At 44.3% G+C, this 17,362-nt stretch overlaps 1 protein-coding gene across 3 annotated transcripts in view; it reads right to left on the bottom strand.

Moving 5' to 3' along the window:
- Positions 1-17,362, bottom strand: part of ARFGEF3 (ARFGEF family member 3) — a 154,107-nt gene that overhangs the window by 49,141 nt on the left and 87,604 nt on the right. For all 3 annotated transcript variants that reach the window (XM_032485019.1, XM_032485021.1, XM_032485020.1), the window contains 6 exons: positions 7,327-7,493; positions 6,116-6,281; positions 3,191-3,298; positions 2,626-2,841; positions 2,352-2,462; positions 491-641 (listed from right to left, as the gene is read on the bottom strand). In XM_032485019.1, the coding sequence (XP_032340910.1) occupies positions 491-641; positions 2,352-2,462; positions 2,626-2,841; positions 3,191-3,298; positions 6,116-6,281; positions 7,327-7,493 (919 nt within the window). The remainder of the gene's footprint in view (positions 1-490; positions 642-2,351; positions 2,463-2,625; positions 2,842-3,190; positions 3,299-6,115; positions 6,282-7,326; positions 7,494-17,362) is intronic.

The raw sequence follows: 17,362 nt of genomic DNA, 5'->3' as shown, positions 1-17,362 counted from the left end.
GAGGGTATAGCTCAGAGGTAGAGAGTGTGCTTCGCATGCACGAGGTCCTGGATTCAATCCCTAGTACAGTGCCTCCATTAAAAAATAAATAAATAAGCCTAATTACCACCCCCTCCCTCCCAAAACCCCCAAATAATACAAAGAAAAAAAAATACACCTAAAAGAAAAGAATTGAAAAAAAATTAAAGAACTGGTTTTTCTTACCTGGGATAACATATCCACGTCTCACAGACAGTATCAAATGACACTTCACACTTCGCTAAATTCAGCCCTGTCACTCTGTTCTCCAAAATATACATTCAGCTGGACCCTGTAGTCCCTCTTCTCTTTTCAATCTCTCGTTTAGGGTTTATCCTAACTCTGTGAATTACTGTAATCTGTGTAAGTGCTGGCAGGTGCTGGAGTCTACCCCTTTCCCACAGCACCCAGGCCACCCGCTCCCACGGCAGGAGGGGTGCCCAGCCCGTGGGGGTGGGGATCTGTTGCGCACCTGAACACGTGCGGCCAGCAGTCTGGGTTGTGGCTTCCCATTTCCAGGCCGACGCTGAGGATGGCATCCATGCACAGGACGTGGGCCGTGTGCAGCCACACCCCCTGCAGCTTCCCAATCTGCTCCAGCTTCTGCTCCACCTTTAGCTTCACTGTGCCGGAAAGACACTCGTCATGGTAACAGTCCAAGAGAGGAAGACAGAAAGGCAGGGAGAAAGGATGGAAAGGAAAGGAAGTGCCATTGTGCAAGGGCAAGAGGGAACGGGAGGTGTCGCTGGACATCATTGGGAGCAAGCTCCTCAGTGGCAGGTCCCCGAGGCTCATCATGAAACTGCCCAGCCCACAGCCCCACAGACATTGGTGACCCCAGCTCTGCGGTCCCAGAAATCGACGGATCCTGAGCTGAAGGTGCAGCTCTCCGGGCCCACCCCTGGGATCTGAGTCAGTCACAGCAGTGACCACGGGCTTCCTGTGCCAACCCAGCCAAAGCCATCTGTGCCCAGACACTTCCCCCACCCCGTGTACTCCTAGTGTTAATAAGAAAGAATTCCTGGCAGTCTGCAAGTCCTCTCTGAGCTTTAGTGAATGTCAGGTGTTCATGATGATAATCACCTACAATGATATATGCACGTCCATTCTGAGCGCCACGATGACTGCTTTATAACTGAGAATTCCCGTATCATTGCACTCCCTGAGTTTACATTTGTATTTGTGATCTTCAAACAATACTTCTTAATTTGAGGTAACATATGAGAAAGGATGCAGAAGGTGACTTAAGATGTCAATTATGCAAAATGCCAAGGCAAGGCCAAATCACAGCATCCTCCATGAATCAAGGTGTCCAGTCACTGGAAGATGGGTCTAGTGGGATAACTGAGTGATGGTCCAGAACCCAGTAACACAGCACGCTCCCTTCAGAGGAAGCCACACCGTGCTCCTGCTGTAAAGGGCAGACTGACTTTTAGCAAAGTATCACTTGTCTCATGGATATGATATTGACTTTATTTTTTATTTGTCTATAATTTGAGTATTAGCTTTGGCTTGATCATTTTTGAAGAACATTAAATGTAAGCATTTTTATGTATATTATGATACCCTTTCTCAGTTAATACTGGGGATGTGTGAGAGTTGCTTTGCTTTCAAATGGGTCTCTCTATATTACTCAAGTTTGAGGTACACTGAATCAACTTATTTTTCTCCGTTAAAAACGTGCCAGCTCTTTCTCTGACCACCTATTTTATATACCTGATACATTATTAGCACAAGTTGGACCAAGCTTCCCATGTTGCTTCTGTTTGCTGTCTGCCATTGTCTACACTGCTATTAGAAAGGCCATTCTCTTTCCTTATAGCTAGACGACCATCTCCTTCACTGACTGACTAATTTTAACAAGTTAAAAGTCAACTCTTTCCCAAGTTTGCAAAGCTCAGGTTTTTCTCCAGCAAGAGCAAAGTTTTCCTGAGCCTCCTCTAAGGGATTCCTCCATCCCCAGAACATGGTCCCTTCTGCCCTTCCCATTGTAGCCTGAGGGTCCGCAGATGTGCGCTTGTGAAGCGCCAACGCCACTGGCCAGAGGATGCCAGGGGTGTGGAAAGCGTAGCCAGGTGGCTCTCTGGCCAGCAGTCAAGTACCCTTTCCTGGCCTCCAAGGGCCAGTCTGTCTCTTATCTCCAGAGGGATCTATTGCAGTCTGGAGGGGCAGCCACATAAAACTGACCCAAGCCTGTGGTCCCGTGGGATCTCATCAGTGGTACACGCATGTTGTGTACCAGACACGCAACAAGGACAAGTGTCTGCTTGCGTGTGTGGGCATGTGCGGACCTCACGTAAGGCACAGGTGGATTCTGGCCCTTCTGCTGTTACCTTGCGCAATGGGATCACCGGGTTCCTGGGTTTCCTTTTCCTCTTTCTCCTCCTGGACACAGGAAGCAGCTGCCATCTGGGCGAGGGCTGATGCACAGTTAGCTGCCACTCCTTTAGAGGAAACAAAAAATTACCCCTTAACCGAGTTTATTCTCTGACCATTCACCTGGCAGAAACCCCTCTAGAAGACGTGTTGCCCACGAGGGCCATTGCAGATGCGTTCGGTGGGGACGGCCCTCAGGCTGCGGGTCAGGAATACTACGCCTGCCGGTACCTAGAGCACAGCTCAGCCGCGCTGCTTTCCGCAGTCCATCGAGGCTCATGCAGATGGCATCGCGTTCTTTCTGGTTCTGCTCTTTGATGCCTTCAGCTCCCAGAATGAAGGCCAGCCCTTTGGAGCTCCCTGCCATCCGGCCGGTCAGTGGGGTAGATAAAGTATCGATCAAGTTCTTCCAGCAGCCAACCAGAATGTAGCGAGCAAACGCCACACCTAGAACGTGAGGGGGCACGGGTTACCTTCTGGAGGCAAAGAACAACCTGGCAATGAATGGCACGGGGATCTCTGCCCATGCTGTTAGCAACACTGAGTTGTGTGCAATTCTTCTACAGGAAATACAGCGGAATGGATGATACTACATTGTGTTTCACTTCATGCTTATAAATAATGCATATTGCATCAGCGGCTGTATGATGCTAAGAACTTCCATCAGGTACTTTTTCTGCCAAGAAAAAAATCTTAATTCATTTATGTCAGCACAGAAAGCTGCCACATAATAATTTAATCGCTGGTAACACATGTGGTGGATGTATATTCATAAACTCAAGACTCAAGTCACTACCTGCCACCGTGGAGTCATCGATTCTCCTGCCCTGGGTGAAAGGAGACTCTGTAGACGCCGAGGCCATCAGCTGCCCTCCAATTGCACTGCTTTCCAAGCCGTCGATATCTGTCAGGGAAAAAGGGCAAGGTTATCCTTGATGAGAACACTCCAGTCAAAAACAAACAGCCACCGAAATATTCCTCCCCCCCCCGCAACAAATAGCCATTGGATCTATTTGTACAAAGTAGGCAGCAACCTTTTATCAGAATATTAAATTTTTTATTTTATTCATACAGTTTTCTTTCACTGCGGGAATATTCTTCTATTAGGCTGATGAGTACTTTTAATTTGAAAAAATAAAGGTAAATTCTGCTATCTGCTGTTAGAAAATCTATTGATTTAGATTATTTTGACCTTTGGATACTCCCTTTTATTCAAAACCATGGCATTATTCCCCTATTTTATATATACAGGTTACTCCAACGTGGATTTGTCTTCCATAGTTTTCTCATAAGAATTAAGAGGAGGACAAGCCTCTTTGGTCAGATAAGCATATAATTTGATTCAAAAGCACAATACTTTAATAACAATACCTTACAATTTTCAAAGTGTTTTCACATAACATTTTTTGCATTAGCTCTTCCCAACAACACCAAGTAGGTAGGCAGGGTAGATACTATTTTTCCTGTTTCACAGAGGAGGAAATAAGTATTCAAAGTAAGTAAACTGCCCAAGGTCATGGGGCTGGCAAAGGAAGGAATTAACTTAGTATTCATGTCTTCTGACACCTATCCAGGTGTCTTTCCATGACACCAAACTCCAGCTCAATACAGGATTCTAATCTACCCTATTTAAATTTTTGTTAAAACAAACTCATCTACAGAATTAGCTCAATGAACCTCTTCTGGACACAATGGCAAGAAGAGACTGGCTTGGGGCTGAGAGGACTGGGCTGCTCAAGTGGGGACAGACCAGTTTCACCGAAATTAATCTGACTTATAGTCAAATGGTCTAATGGCATTTGCCAGAAATTATCATTTATCAAAGTTACGTTTCCTATGTGCTAGGTAAAGGACTGATGAATTCAAGCCTCTCAGAGGTCACCTGAGTGCTCAGTTCCACAGTGCTGTAGAACACTTTGACATGACATGAGGCATGGCCACAGGTAGGACACACAGTGTGGAGAGTCAGATTACTGCCACTGCTTTTCCTTGCACATCATGAAAAGATTAGACAGAAGTTTCCAGGCTCTAGGTTAACTGCTGCTCAAATGCACTTGTCACACCTGAGATTTGCTACAAAGAATCACAGAACCTAATTCTGTCGAATTCTTATGAAAAGCCTATGTTTTTCTATCATTGATCTAAAGTGAGATAACTCTCCTATGGATGTAGCAACTGAACTTACTGTTCCATTATGAAAGAGATGGCTGATTAACAGTGATGACTGATGAATATGGTCCTGTGAAGAGCTGTTATCTGCTCATTTTTACATCCATGGAATGACTCCTTTTACTAAGGTTCAGGTAAGAAATTCAGAGATTAATTCTAGCAGAAACTTCAGTATTTGAAAATTAAAGCTGGTGTGTTTAGGATTCTCATATAAATTCCAAGGCACTTAGAAGCTCTGGGCAGTACCTTTAATCTTTACTGAAGGGAGTCTGTGCAGACAGGTGGCAACCGAGCATTCGTTATAAGTAAACTGAATATATGTCTCACACGTGTATCAATTCCTATTTTTCAAATGGATTTAAATATTATCATGATTAATAAAATACAAATTTGTCCCCCCAGACTTGTCTGGTAATCCTGATCCCTGAAGCTAGGGACCCAGCCGTGCTTCCCCCAGCTCCATCCTAGTTCTGGAACCAAGACTCCAAATGCCAGACAATGACCAGGACGCTGCCTGCTATGGGCAGACCTCACTGGATGTCTTAACTCCCTGCATGAGTCCTAAACCGTGTCTCCCTGCAAATTCCTCAGTGTTGGGTTCTACTCTGCCACCTTCATAAGAGCCTCCAATACCGACCACAGGCAACATAACATATCCATTGGACAGCAGATTCTGTCCCAGGCCAGTGCTGGTCCTGCCACTCTGCCCTGCCTGGTGCAGAGCCACGCCGAGCTGTGTGAGGACATGTGGCACCACAGAGAGGGCAGGGAAGGCGTCATCTAGGGTCATGCTCTACTTATCCTGCCATGAGAAGATCACTCAGATCAGACACAAGACGAGCCCAGAGATCTAATTTAGTAAGGCTCCTGACGACCAGTCCAATCTTCTGAGCACTCCCCGATCTTTACGTGACATTGTGGCTATGCCATGCAAAGCCATGATTGTCTGCTTTCGCCTAAACCACTGCCTCATAACCACACCCCATACTTCCCTCTCTGCTCTTGTATGAAATTTCTAAGAGTTAAATAGGATACAGAAGACAAAGATGCTAGGGAACTATTTGGCATTATTTTTAACTCTGGTCAGCTAAGAAGGAAAAGGAAGACCTCTGATATGGACAAGAAATGGGAATGAAGCCAAGTTTAAAATCACCCTTTTTACATTACTGGCAAATTCCCAGGAGCACTGAGTGATGCAGGGAATCTATGAGCACGTGAGAGTTTCCAGGAATGATTCTGGGCTTTGCGCCCAGACAGTCCTTCGTATCCCCAGAAGAGGTCTACAGTTCCATCCCAACAGACACAGGCGCTAAGTAATTCCTCATCTAATGGGGCACAGTGAGCTCTGCAGGGTCCCATATGGAAAGAAGAACAGAAAGCTCTTGTGAGGTGAATTTGTGACTTCCCTGGAACTGTCACCTACTGCCAGGGAAGCTTTGTGGGTGCTATTTCAAGGTCTGCTTCAAATAGTGCTGATTTTCTGAAAAGGGCTTTGAAGAGTGAGCCCTCCCACCCCACGGAGTGCCACAGAGCCGAGCCTGGAACCACTGACCGGTCAGCATGGTGATGAGGGGCAGGCTGTTATCCTCGGGGCTGCCCCAGTAGCCAGCTTCCCCGAGCATGTTTCTGTCGAGAACCTGGTGGTAAAGTTCCTCAATCCAGGCCTGGGAGAAGACCATCAGCACCCCGCTGCTCTGGACCTGCTTCATGAACTCTTTCTGGAAGAGAAGAAAGATCACAGGACAAAGGCCAAATACAATCCCCTGCAAACGAGCAGGCCCCCATGTTCCTCTGCTGCCTCTTCACATCCCCTGAGTCACTGAGTCACCACGTCACTGTGCACAGGAAAAACAAACCTTCTTGACTGGGGGCCAGGGCGGCAAGGGAAGGGGAAACTGCGATGGAAAAGTCCGACCCAAACTTCATGAAGGTCTTTCATTTATGCTCTTTTAAAGAAACTAGGTAGAAGGAACGAAGATACTGCCTTTTATATGTTTACCCTTTGATGCGTGGAGGATTAAAAACAGCTCAGAAATGCTTAACAGAGCACCTCTTCACTGTCCCAACAGCAGCAGATGTGGCATGTAGAGGACATATGTCTCAAGAGATACTTGACTTACCCTCATGAAGCCACCACTCACCCTGGGAAATGTACAGTCAGTCAGTCGTTTATCAAATGATTGATGATCCCTTCACACAGCTCCGTGGATTTAGGCTCCCGAAATGATACCAGAGCCCACCACACAGGGGCATGCTCAGGCATGGGAGCCAACCACAGGAGAGGCCCCACCACCCTCATCACCTTCCAGGAGGTGCTTTGTTACCAACATTAGTGAGCTTATCTCTGGGTCCTGAGTAGGTCTGGGGGTTTAGAACTCAATGAAGGGTTTTTATAATGGCACACATTCATTTTCAGCAAAGGGGACCATTCTCTGCACATTTCCTGATGTCACTTAATATCCCAATCACATTTTTGAATGTGTCTTACACGCGGGTGTTTAATGCCACCGGATGAAGTTACTGGGCCATTGACAGGTGGCCACGGTGGAGCACATGGGGTTCTTCACTCCTGGAGCAAGCCGGGTAGCTCCACGGTTCACCACGCTGTGTGAACCACACAACAGTTCCTCAGCATCACGTCTGTCCGCCCGCCCTCCATGGTCCCATGGGCATCACCCATTCCAGAGCAGTGCAGGGCAGAACACACCGGCCAGCCCTCTCAGGGCAAGGATGCTCGGCATGGCTGTGGAGACGCACACTCACCATGGTGCCCGGCGCCAGAGTGGGCCGCTTCCGGTAGTAGTCCCCGTGGGAGAGCTTCAGGTTGAGCAGCAGGGCGCAGTGCGCAGCCCAGTACAAGCTGTCCGCGTTCATGAGCATCTGCAAGCCCAGGCTGCTGTTCGCATCAAATCCAGGGGAGTGCATCATGCCTACGGGAGAGGACCAGAGACCTTCAGACAATCCGCTGGGCAAGACCAGCTTACAGAGAGCCAACGTGAGGGACAGGAACATCTCGTAGGACACTTCTATAAGGTAACAATAGTCAGCAAGGAATAGGGCTAGGAACAGATAAGCGCCCTAGCCTGGAGAGAAGAGCACACACTCTGGAGTGAAGATACTTGGGAAAATCTCTTGTTACTCACCAGCTGCTTTGGTAAAATCACTTAAACCCTCTACGCCTCACTTTGTTTACCTAGAGATAGGGCTCTGTCTCCTGCTCACATTTGCCGATGGCTTCCCATCTTGATATAAGAAAGCCTGACCTCCCCACCCCCCTTCTTCATACTCCCCACAGTCACCCAAACCGGCCCATGTTCCTTGACTTTGCCAAGCCCGGACCTGCCTCAGGGCCTTTGCATTTGTTTTCGTCTCTCCCCAGAATGGTCTCCCAAGATCTCTGGATAACTAGCTGCCTCAGTTCTTTTAGGGCTCTGCTCAAGTGTCAGCTTTTCAGAGACGTTCCTCTTTAATTCCATCTAAAATAGCATCTCTCCCACCTACTACCACTCCCTGCAATATTCCCCCTCACCATGCATTTTTCTTCATTGCCTTAATGGCATTCATTTATATATATATAATATATATTTATTTATTTATTGTCTACCATTACTACTATCTGCAGGGTCCCATGTGGAAAGAAGAACAGAAATAAAAGATCTGTGAGAGGGTGGGACTTCATTAGTTTTGTTCACTAGGGAACCCCAGTGCCTAGAACAGTACCTGGTACATAGCAGTCACTAAAATTGTTTGTTGAATGAATAAGAAGGAATGAACAAGTTTGCTAGGACAACTAGATGCAATAACACATTTAAGATGCTTAGTGCAGTGACTCATAAGTACATACTTTTCTAAAGGTAATATTAGTCCTCAAAAAGCTAAACACAGAATGACCATATGAACCAGCAATTGCACTTGTAGGAGTGTACCCAAAAGAACTGAAAGCAGGGATTTGAACAGATACTTGTATGCCAATATTCACTACAGCAACTAAAACAAATAATAATGTATTAAAATAACCCTTTGAATTGTGCACTTTAAATGCATGCATTGCCTGGTATGTGAATTATATCTCAACAAAGCTGTTAATAAATGAGGAAAAAAAGTTCCAAAATATATATAAAGTAATAGTATTGGTTTCCCCCAACTATTTTTTCAAAACATTGTTTTATTGTTTTATTTAATCGTATGGTTTTCATTTTGAAAAGCCCCTGTGTTTTCTACAACTGGAAAAATAAAAAACAATGTCTCATGTGCTAAGGATAGCCTCATTTAGCCAGAGAGGGCTGGACCTTGTTCAAACTTTCACAGACAGCTTGGGGGTGACCAAAACTGCCACACCCGCTTCTCCTCATCTGGTACTATGTCAGCCTCAGTGCTATACTTGTTCTGCAAACACTCTGAGGCTGGATTCAGAGATGTAAATCCAGGATTTGTCATATAAATTTAGGGTTAGCCCATCCTAAATATGTGCATGCAAATAACATGCATCCACATACTCTTCAGAGCAGAGCTAAAACCATCCTTTAATCAAAAATGTGCCTCTTACACGAAGTGTAAACATTCTTAAGAATTATCAGTCAAATAAGCGGGAAATATAAATTTGCAACTGGAATGTTTACTTATATACCTGTGGACTTCTTAATGAAAATGATAGTAAGAGGACATGGATCAGAAGCAGCTCTCGAAGTTGAAAAAACTTCAAGATCTCTGTTCTGTTTCTTGCTGGGAGTGAGTATGTATATGATTCCAACAAAACCACCGGAGGCAGGCCAAGGTTAGACATTCCCTTTGCCTTTCTTACAGAGTTCTGTAAAAACTTTGCAGCTGCCTTGAGAGATTCTTTTACTGAGTGTACTTTGCGATCATGGGCTGAGGTGCATTTATAAAAGGAAGGTGGAGCTGAGAGTGGGCTTTTAAATGACATCCTTGATCAGGACACCAGCAGTGTGTCTCGGCCCTGATGGTCCAGAGAAACCCTCCGCACTCTTGAGGTCCTGGTGAGCTGGTTCCAGATTTCTGGATGAGATAAGGCGCAAGATCGGTTTCCTCCCATGGTACACAGAAAGTGGCATTCAGCACTGCTGGGTATTTAGCAATCCTGGGAATATTTAAAGGGAATATTTAAGTCTATGAACCCAGAAAGAAAAAAAAAAAGAATCTGCAAGTGGCTTTGACCTTCGATATCAGTAATAATTTCTTAAAAAAATTTGAAACCAACTGCTATTTACCTTGGAATTTATTTTCAAACCTGAGCACATGCTCAGAAGCTGAAGGTAAAAAAAGCTAATGTGTCTGCTGACATGAAGACCCAAATCATTAGCAGAGGTGTGACAAAGCCTGGAAAGGCACTGCTGGTGGTGATGTCGAGTTCTGAAATAATTTGTCAGAGCCATTTAGGGCAATCTGTTGGTACTGGCCTGTATCTCTATGCAGATTAACTTCTAACATTTACAAAGAACTAGCAAATTTGAGAATAAAGCAAAAAAGATGCATAATCTAGTAATTTAAGGAAGATAGTAATTTTCTTGATTTACCAGATATAGTTCATTGGTGATATTAATAATAATGGAAATAACATGATAGCTGCAATTTATTAAATGCTTTCTTTTTTCTAGAACCAGTCTCTTCTCATACATTACTTCATCTGATATATAATATTAATGTGTATATATATATATTATATTTCAAGTGTCCCACCTTATTTTACTAGTAAGGAAAGCATCTTGAAAATGTTAAGTAATCTGCCCAAAGCTACATAGCTAGAAATTGGCAAAGGTCCACTGGACCCAAACTCCAGACTTCTTGTGCTCTGCCATGCTGTCCTTGCTTCTAATGTTGGGGAAAGAGCCCACTCTAGCATGGCCCTCTCTAACAGAGACTCTGTTTCCATGCATCCTGCTGATTAGTCCCATTGAAGTGTCATCAAATTTGGGGTGACAAATGATAGTAACTAAGATCTTTAACATATTCTGGCTATTACTTTTTCCAGTATTCTGTAACTAAAGTTCCCTCTATATTTAAGAGATTCTTCGCTGTCAGTAACAGGAGGACGGATCCCTTGCTTGACTGGTTACCAGTGGAAGACTGGATACAAGACTGGCATAAAATGACCTCTAAAAGTACCTCCCATGTCTAAGATAATTTGATGTTTCTTTTTAAAAATAAACATTAAATACTTCATGTAAAACAATTAACAGTACTGAAGAGTGTAAACAGTGAGAGCGATGGCCCTGCCTCTCCCAAGCCCCAAGTGATACCCCTTCCCAGAAAGACTCACTTCTTTCTGAGGGTCCCGCGGAAATACAGTCACAGATGAGATCATACTGACACACACTGTACTGCAACTAGGCGTTTTCTAAATAATCTATCTTAGACATCTCTTGATATTGGCACCTACAGATCTGCCTCATTCTTTTGTAAGAACTGTGCAGATACCACTGCATGGTTGTACTGTGATTAGTTAATGCTTTATTGCTAGACACTTACGTATTTTCTATTTTAAAAAATAATAAAATGATGAAATAACTTTCAACACTTCTGCAAGTGTATCTGTGGGATATGTTCCTAAAAGTAGAATGAATACATATATTAAGCTTGATAGATGCCCAAAATATCTTCCAAATTTTTCCTCCTACCAACTGTGCATGAGAACACTCTTATATCCACTCAACAATCCTGGGCATTAACAACTTTTTAAACCTTTGTAATAAGATTACATGATTATGCTTAGCAACAAATTTCCTTAATGAAGTTCATTAATTTTTACATAGCATTACTGATTTATATTTCTGATGACAGAAATTTTAAGAAAAACTTTCTAGCGATTTGGAAAAAGGTACAAAGGAAATGAAAATCTATAATCACACCATTCTGAAGTAAGTGTTAACAGCATTTTGATGTTAATTTTGAATCCTTCTTTAAAATAACATTGTGACCATTAGCTATATCATTAAATATTATTTGAACACATCATTTTAAATGGCTACATGATATCATAAATAAATGTACTCTAATTCATTTAACTTCTCCCTCATTTGGGGGCATTTAGGCTATTTCTAATATTTTTGCTGTGAAATAATGCTGTCATACACGTTTTGATATATACAGCTCTGCCCGAGTTTCTGTTCCTTCAGTATAGATTCCCAGGAGCCAGCGAGATGCCAGGCTTCTATGGGTCTCTCTGTCAGGACTTGGAAAACTATCACACATTTGCTGGTCTACAGTTTTTGAGTCTGTGGCTGGTTGTTCACCAGGGCAAATCGACTCCAGAGGTTTCTGGGTTCTTCAACAGCATTTCAGGTCTACCCACCCATTTATCCATGCCTCCGTCCACCCCTCCACCTACCCACCCTCACATTCATGGGGTGGTGTGACGATTCAGTGTATGGTCTCTGGAGCCAGACTGCTTTGGTTCATATACTGGCATCACCATTTCGTAGCTGTGTACCTTGGGTAACTTACTACTTAACCTCTCTGGTCTCAGTTTTCTCATCTGTAAAATGAGGATAATAACACTACCTACTCTATGGGGTCATGAGTATTAAATGGATTAATATATGTAAAACCCTTCGACAATGCAGGGCAGACAGGAAGTGCTGTTAGTGTCAGCTATTATTATTATTATTATTATTATTATTGTGATGACATATACACGAGCATATTTATATGCTGAAAAATGACTCTAAGAAAAGATACAAATATATTTCAGAGACAATCTCTGTGTGGTGTGATTATTGTTTATTTTTTATCTTTATATTCTTATGTTCTCCAAATTTCATAACTCACAAATGCCAAGATGCTGGAGGAGGATTTGGTTAGACTATCTATTCCCTAATCCTATTTCTAGAATATTTCTCTTCCCTCCTTTATTAAAGCAAGCAAACAAACAAATCCTCATCTTTTGAGGCTCATGCCATCTGGCCACATCTTCCACCCTTCCTAAAATCTCTCATTCATGACATGCCAGACACATCTATGTTCACCGCTGACTCTGGTCTCCTCTTCACCCTGACACCCCCTGCCAACATCCTGCCTCTGGAGGGACAGCTCATCCATCACAGGTCCTCTTGACAACCACGTCACCCACCATTCCGTCTACCCTGCATCCTCCACCATCAAGGAGTACTAGCATTCTGAATCACGTCACCCCACCCCAGGGTTCTACCTCAAGTGTCACTTATTCAGATGGTCCCCTCTCCTGACTGGATCTTCTGTTTGCTTATTCAGCCACTCTTACCGTTAGGTAGTTAGATAAGTTGGGGCACCAGGTAGATAGGTGGAGGAGAGAGAGGATGGTCTAGAAGAAGGTGATATGCCCACCTTCAGCATAAAGGGGCTTCACTTCCTCTACATGAGTGCCAGTTAACCAGTGCAAGAAACCAGTTAGAATCCAACAGCTGCAACTGCTAGGTAGCAACAAGGACCTAACCCGACATGACCCAGTGCTCGCAGTAATGTAATTAGCAGCGTGGTTTAGGCACCCCCACCATAGGTTTTTCTGTGTGCATCATGGGTACGGACATGCGCAAAAGGGGATGAACATGACTGAGCACTCCACGGTCAAGAGCCATCAATCAACCAAGAGACCACCTCTAAGCAACGGTATAAGAGAAGCGGCAAACAGAGACTACGGCTGTCCGCCCTTGGATCAGCCGCCTCCCGTCCTTGGAGGTGTACTTTCCCTTTGCTAATAAAGCCTTTAAAATATTTCACAACACCTCATCTCCCATTTGAATTCTTATCTTTCGGACAGGACAAGAACTGGGGTCTTTCCCCTTCCCTTTTTGGGGTTATGCCGCTACACCAGATTTTGATGATGCTCATCTTTCTCCCACATGTTCTACTGCCCTTAAGCCTCAGGATAAGTAAAGGAAGTATTCCTGTCATCCCTGCATCATAGATAGGGAATCTGATGCTAAACGAAAGGGTAGTGCCATGGTCACAGAGCTGTTAGTGGTAGAGCTGGAAACTGCAGTCAGATAATCGTGACCTCAGCACCTGAGCTCTTGACAGCACCATATGGCCTCATGTACCATGTACGTCCATACTTACATCTGTATTTATGTAAAATTCCTGGCAAACTAGCTTTAATTCTATCTCTTTCTACAGGAGACAACATTTGAGAATGGAAATGACTAATGATATTATTGTAAGGATAACTCTAAATCTACAGTTTTTACAACAAAATATGGTGCTGTATTAGAAGCTGTCAGTAGTTACTCAAAACAATTCTCTTCTTTCTTAGTGGCAGAATCCTGATCTACTTGGGTTTCAATGTCCCCTGTCTTCCCTGCAACTGGGAGAGGCCAGTGAGGTCGAGGTTGTTATGTGGAGCTTCTACAGAGCTCCTTAAAACAGCCTTACTGAGCTCCTTGCTTGGACCTGGATGTAAAGGCTGCAGCTCCACCAGCAGAAGCCGTTCTTGGTAAATGAGGAAACCTTAGGGTGAGAGTTGCATGTTAACAAGGGTGGAGCAGAAAGACAGGAGAGGCCTGGGTCCCAGATCATCACAGAGCGCTGGATGGCCTACCCCAGACTTAATTAGGGGGAAGGAAATGAATCTTTCTTCCATAAGTAGTCATTAGAGTTCCCTAATCTACATAAACAAACCTAATCCTACCTGGTAGAGGTGAGAACTTCTGCCTGTATTTTACCTTCCATATTCCACAAAGATACTGAAATAAATCTGTATCACCATCTCTTGGAGGTTTAAATCACAGGGCCAAAACTTGAAGCTGGCAGTAACATACTTGCCTTCTGGTTTTGTGTTCACAAAGCCAGAGCTTCTCCCAGAGACGGCAGCCCATTCCGGCAGCCCATTCCGAGAAGGTGATGAGAGGAGGGAGGAAGCAGTGAAGCAGAGAAGGGAGACCCCTGAGCGGGCAGAAGTGGGGCGTCTGTGGCTCCCAGCTGCCTGGCAGCACCTGGAAGGTTGGCAGGACCCCAGAGGAAGACATAGGATGTGCACAGGGGCTCCGGGCCTTGCCAGAGCATTCCAGGCCCCATTGGCAGGGAAGTAGCGAAAGCATGGGACCTCCAGAAGGCCTGTGAAGTGGGACAAGGGGGGCTCACTGGCGAGCAGGACCCTGTGAGGCCTTCCGGGGACAGACCCCTCCCCCATGTCCTCTGCTGTAGCTCCTCTCTGAAGTCCCCAGATAACAGTGTTTCATGCATATTTCCTGAGTTTTTTAGGTGCTAAAACCCACCACCAAATGTATGAAATTGACTACTTGATGATAGTAAGCTCGTGGCCCCCAGACCTGCTGGCTCCTAGGGGTAGATAGTGTTGACCGCCCTGTTCCCACAACATCAACCAGAGAATTGTGCACCAGCTGATCACGTACCCTGTGACCCCAAGCCCTTACCTGGCCCTTAAATATGCTTTGCTGAAACCCTTCAGAGAGTCTGGGGTTTTCTTGGGCATGAGCCACCCCACCCTCCTTGATCGGCCCTGCAATAAACCTTTCTCCTTTCTGAACTCTAACATCTGGTCTGTTTGAACTCACAGTGTATCGGGCACTGGAACTTGCGTTTAAGGGGTGAGGGGCCTCCCCACCCAGATCCCACATAGGCTCCAGCTCCTGGTTTTACCCTGGGATGGGAACCTGAGGGCTGGCAGAGGTCAAGTGTCTGGCCAGCTGTACAGGCTGCCGGTCTGGAGTCAGATGTTTTAATTTAAAGAAACAAGTATTTCTTGGACAATTGAGATTCATACTAGCTACATGAACTTTTATGACATTTGATACTTTATAAACATCAAGTTGCTTGCAATAAGCCTCACATGTGGTCACAGTCAGCCTCAAGATCATAACCAAACACCACTTATCTAAGGAACAACAATCCCAAAGCCACGTGCCTGTGCCACTCTCAGTGGCTGTGTGAGACTGCCTCTTGCTTTCTGGTCCCTAAGGAGCCACCTTAGACAGATGTCACTTCGTTCTATGCAGGATCAGAGGCGTGTCGGCAGCTGTCACAGCTCATATCCAATACCGTTCTTATAAGACCCATGTTTGTCGGAGGGTTTTCAAAGAAGAAACTTTACTTGCTTTCAAAGGAAAATCATGTAGAATTAAGGAGGCTCATTTCAACTGTATGTTAACTGTCTGAAGACAGGAGCCCCTGAGAATCGCTGAGTGAGGCTGATCTCAGCCAGGAGGGCAGACCCTGCTAACCAGTCAGGGACAAAGGCTCGGTGGGAGTTTTTGGCAAAATAAGCTTTTGACACAGGAGCAAATAATGAATGAAATATCTGGGTTATGACTCCAGGAGACTTTCTCTTCTCCCTTTCTCCTGTTCTTGCTTTCATAACTTTCTTTTGGGTGAACAAAGGAAATCTGTCATCTCCCTTGTCTTGCAGGGTACATATGTTTCTCTTTCACTCATCTTTCATCTCGGAGGTGACACCAGCAAGGGAAGCGGGAGCTCTGCCTCAGGCTGGATGTGGACCCAGCATCCAGTAGCTTCGGGTGACCCACAGTGAAATCGCCCTGTTCTAACAGCATCAGCCAGTCAGAGAATTGTGCATGAGCTGATCATGAAGTGTCAATGTGATCCACAAAACCACTAAACCTCAGAAGAAAATCAACTTATCGGAGGCAGGACCACAGAGTGACAGGTCTGTAATTCAGATACAGAGACCAACTCCTAGTTGGTAAAAGCACTGTGGAGGTCACTAGAATTAAAAAGACAAATGACTAACAACTTAGTTTAATAATCACTAAAAACTATGTTTGGAAACAAAAGATTTTGAAGTCTCTTTTCAATGTGTTTTCTACATGTAAAAATTAATGTCATATTATATTGGGTCTGATGGGACATTGCATAGACCTCTAAAACTTGAGCAGTTTGCAGCATTCACGGAGCCTCATTATCACCACATAAAACATTCACTCGAACCCCATTGTGCACGTGCTACAAATGAGTATTGATTTGAAAGACACGAAAACACAAATGTGAAGGTTTGCTTTAGCTTCAAATTTTGTAAGACTCTGCAAGGATTCTATTTCCCAATTCTCATAGGAAATGAGGCAGAGCCCTGAGAAGCCGGTCTTGGTCTTTACCACTGCAATAACTCATTTAATCTGGAATTACTGGGGGATCTTGTTTATCAACAAGAAGTTATCTGAGAGCTAAACTTTACGTACTTAAATGCTGAAACTTCTATAACTGAGTTACTTTGTATAGCTAATTTTCATTTTAAATAGAAGAGCCTAAATATAATTTTACCATTTCTTGATGACTCAGGCCATTATTACTGTAACCAGGGGTGGTGCTATGATCTGACATACAGCTGTTTGGGGGGATCACTGACGTGTGCTGGACCGTCTGCCTTACCAGCTGGGACACCACACTGGTGAGAGCAGGTGGTCGATTTCCTCTCCCCATGACTACTTCCAGCTGGGAAGAGGCCCTAACAAACCCCTTTCAACTACGGCTTTATCCTTGACTCCTTCAACTCATGAATGATTCACATCTCTAGTGATCAAAGAGCAAGTTCATCAATCTGCAGTCATAAATATTTTTGAGAATAAACTATGCATATCTTGCACCCTTAGCACATAGCACAGTGACATCTCTCTATAAATGCTGACTGAAGAAGCATTTGTGTGTGTGTGTGAGAGAGAGAGAGAAAGAAAGAAGAGGAAGACAGATGCACACGTACACTAGGATTGTGGTGGTGTTTTCACTGGTGTATACATCTATCAGAATTCATCAAATTGTACATCTGAAATATGTATAGTTTACTGCACAGGAATCATAACATAATAAAGGTGTTAAAAATAAATTTACAAAAAAGTCC

This window comes from Camelus ferus, chromosome 8, assembly GCF_009834535.1.
Source record: "Camelus ferus isolate YT-003-E chromosome 8, BCGSAC_Cfer_1.0, whole genome shotgun sequence".
Lineage (NCBI taxonomy): Eukaryota > Metazoa > Chordata > Mammalia > Artiodactyla > Camelidae > Camelus > Camelus ferus.
Note: the sequence above shows the minus strand (reverse complement) of the source record. Positions and strands in the feature narration are given on the sequence as shown.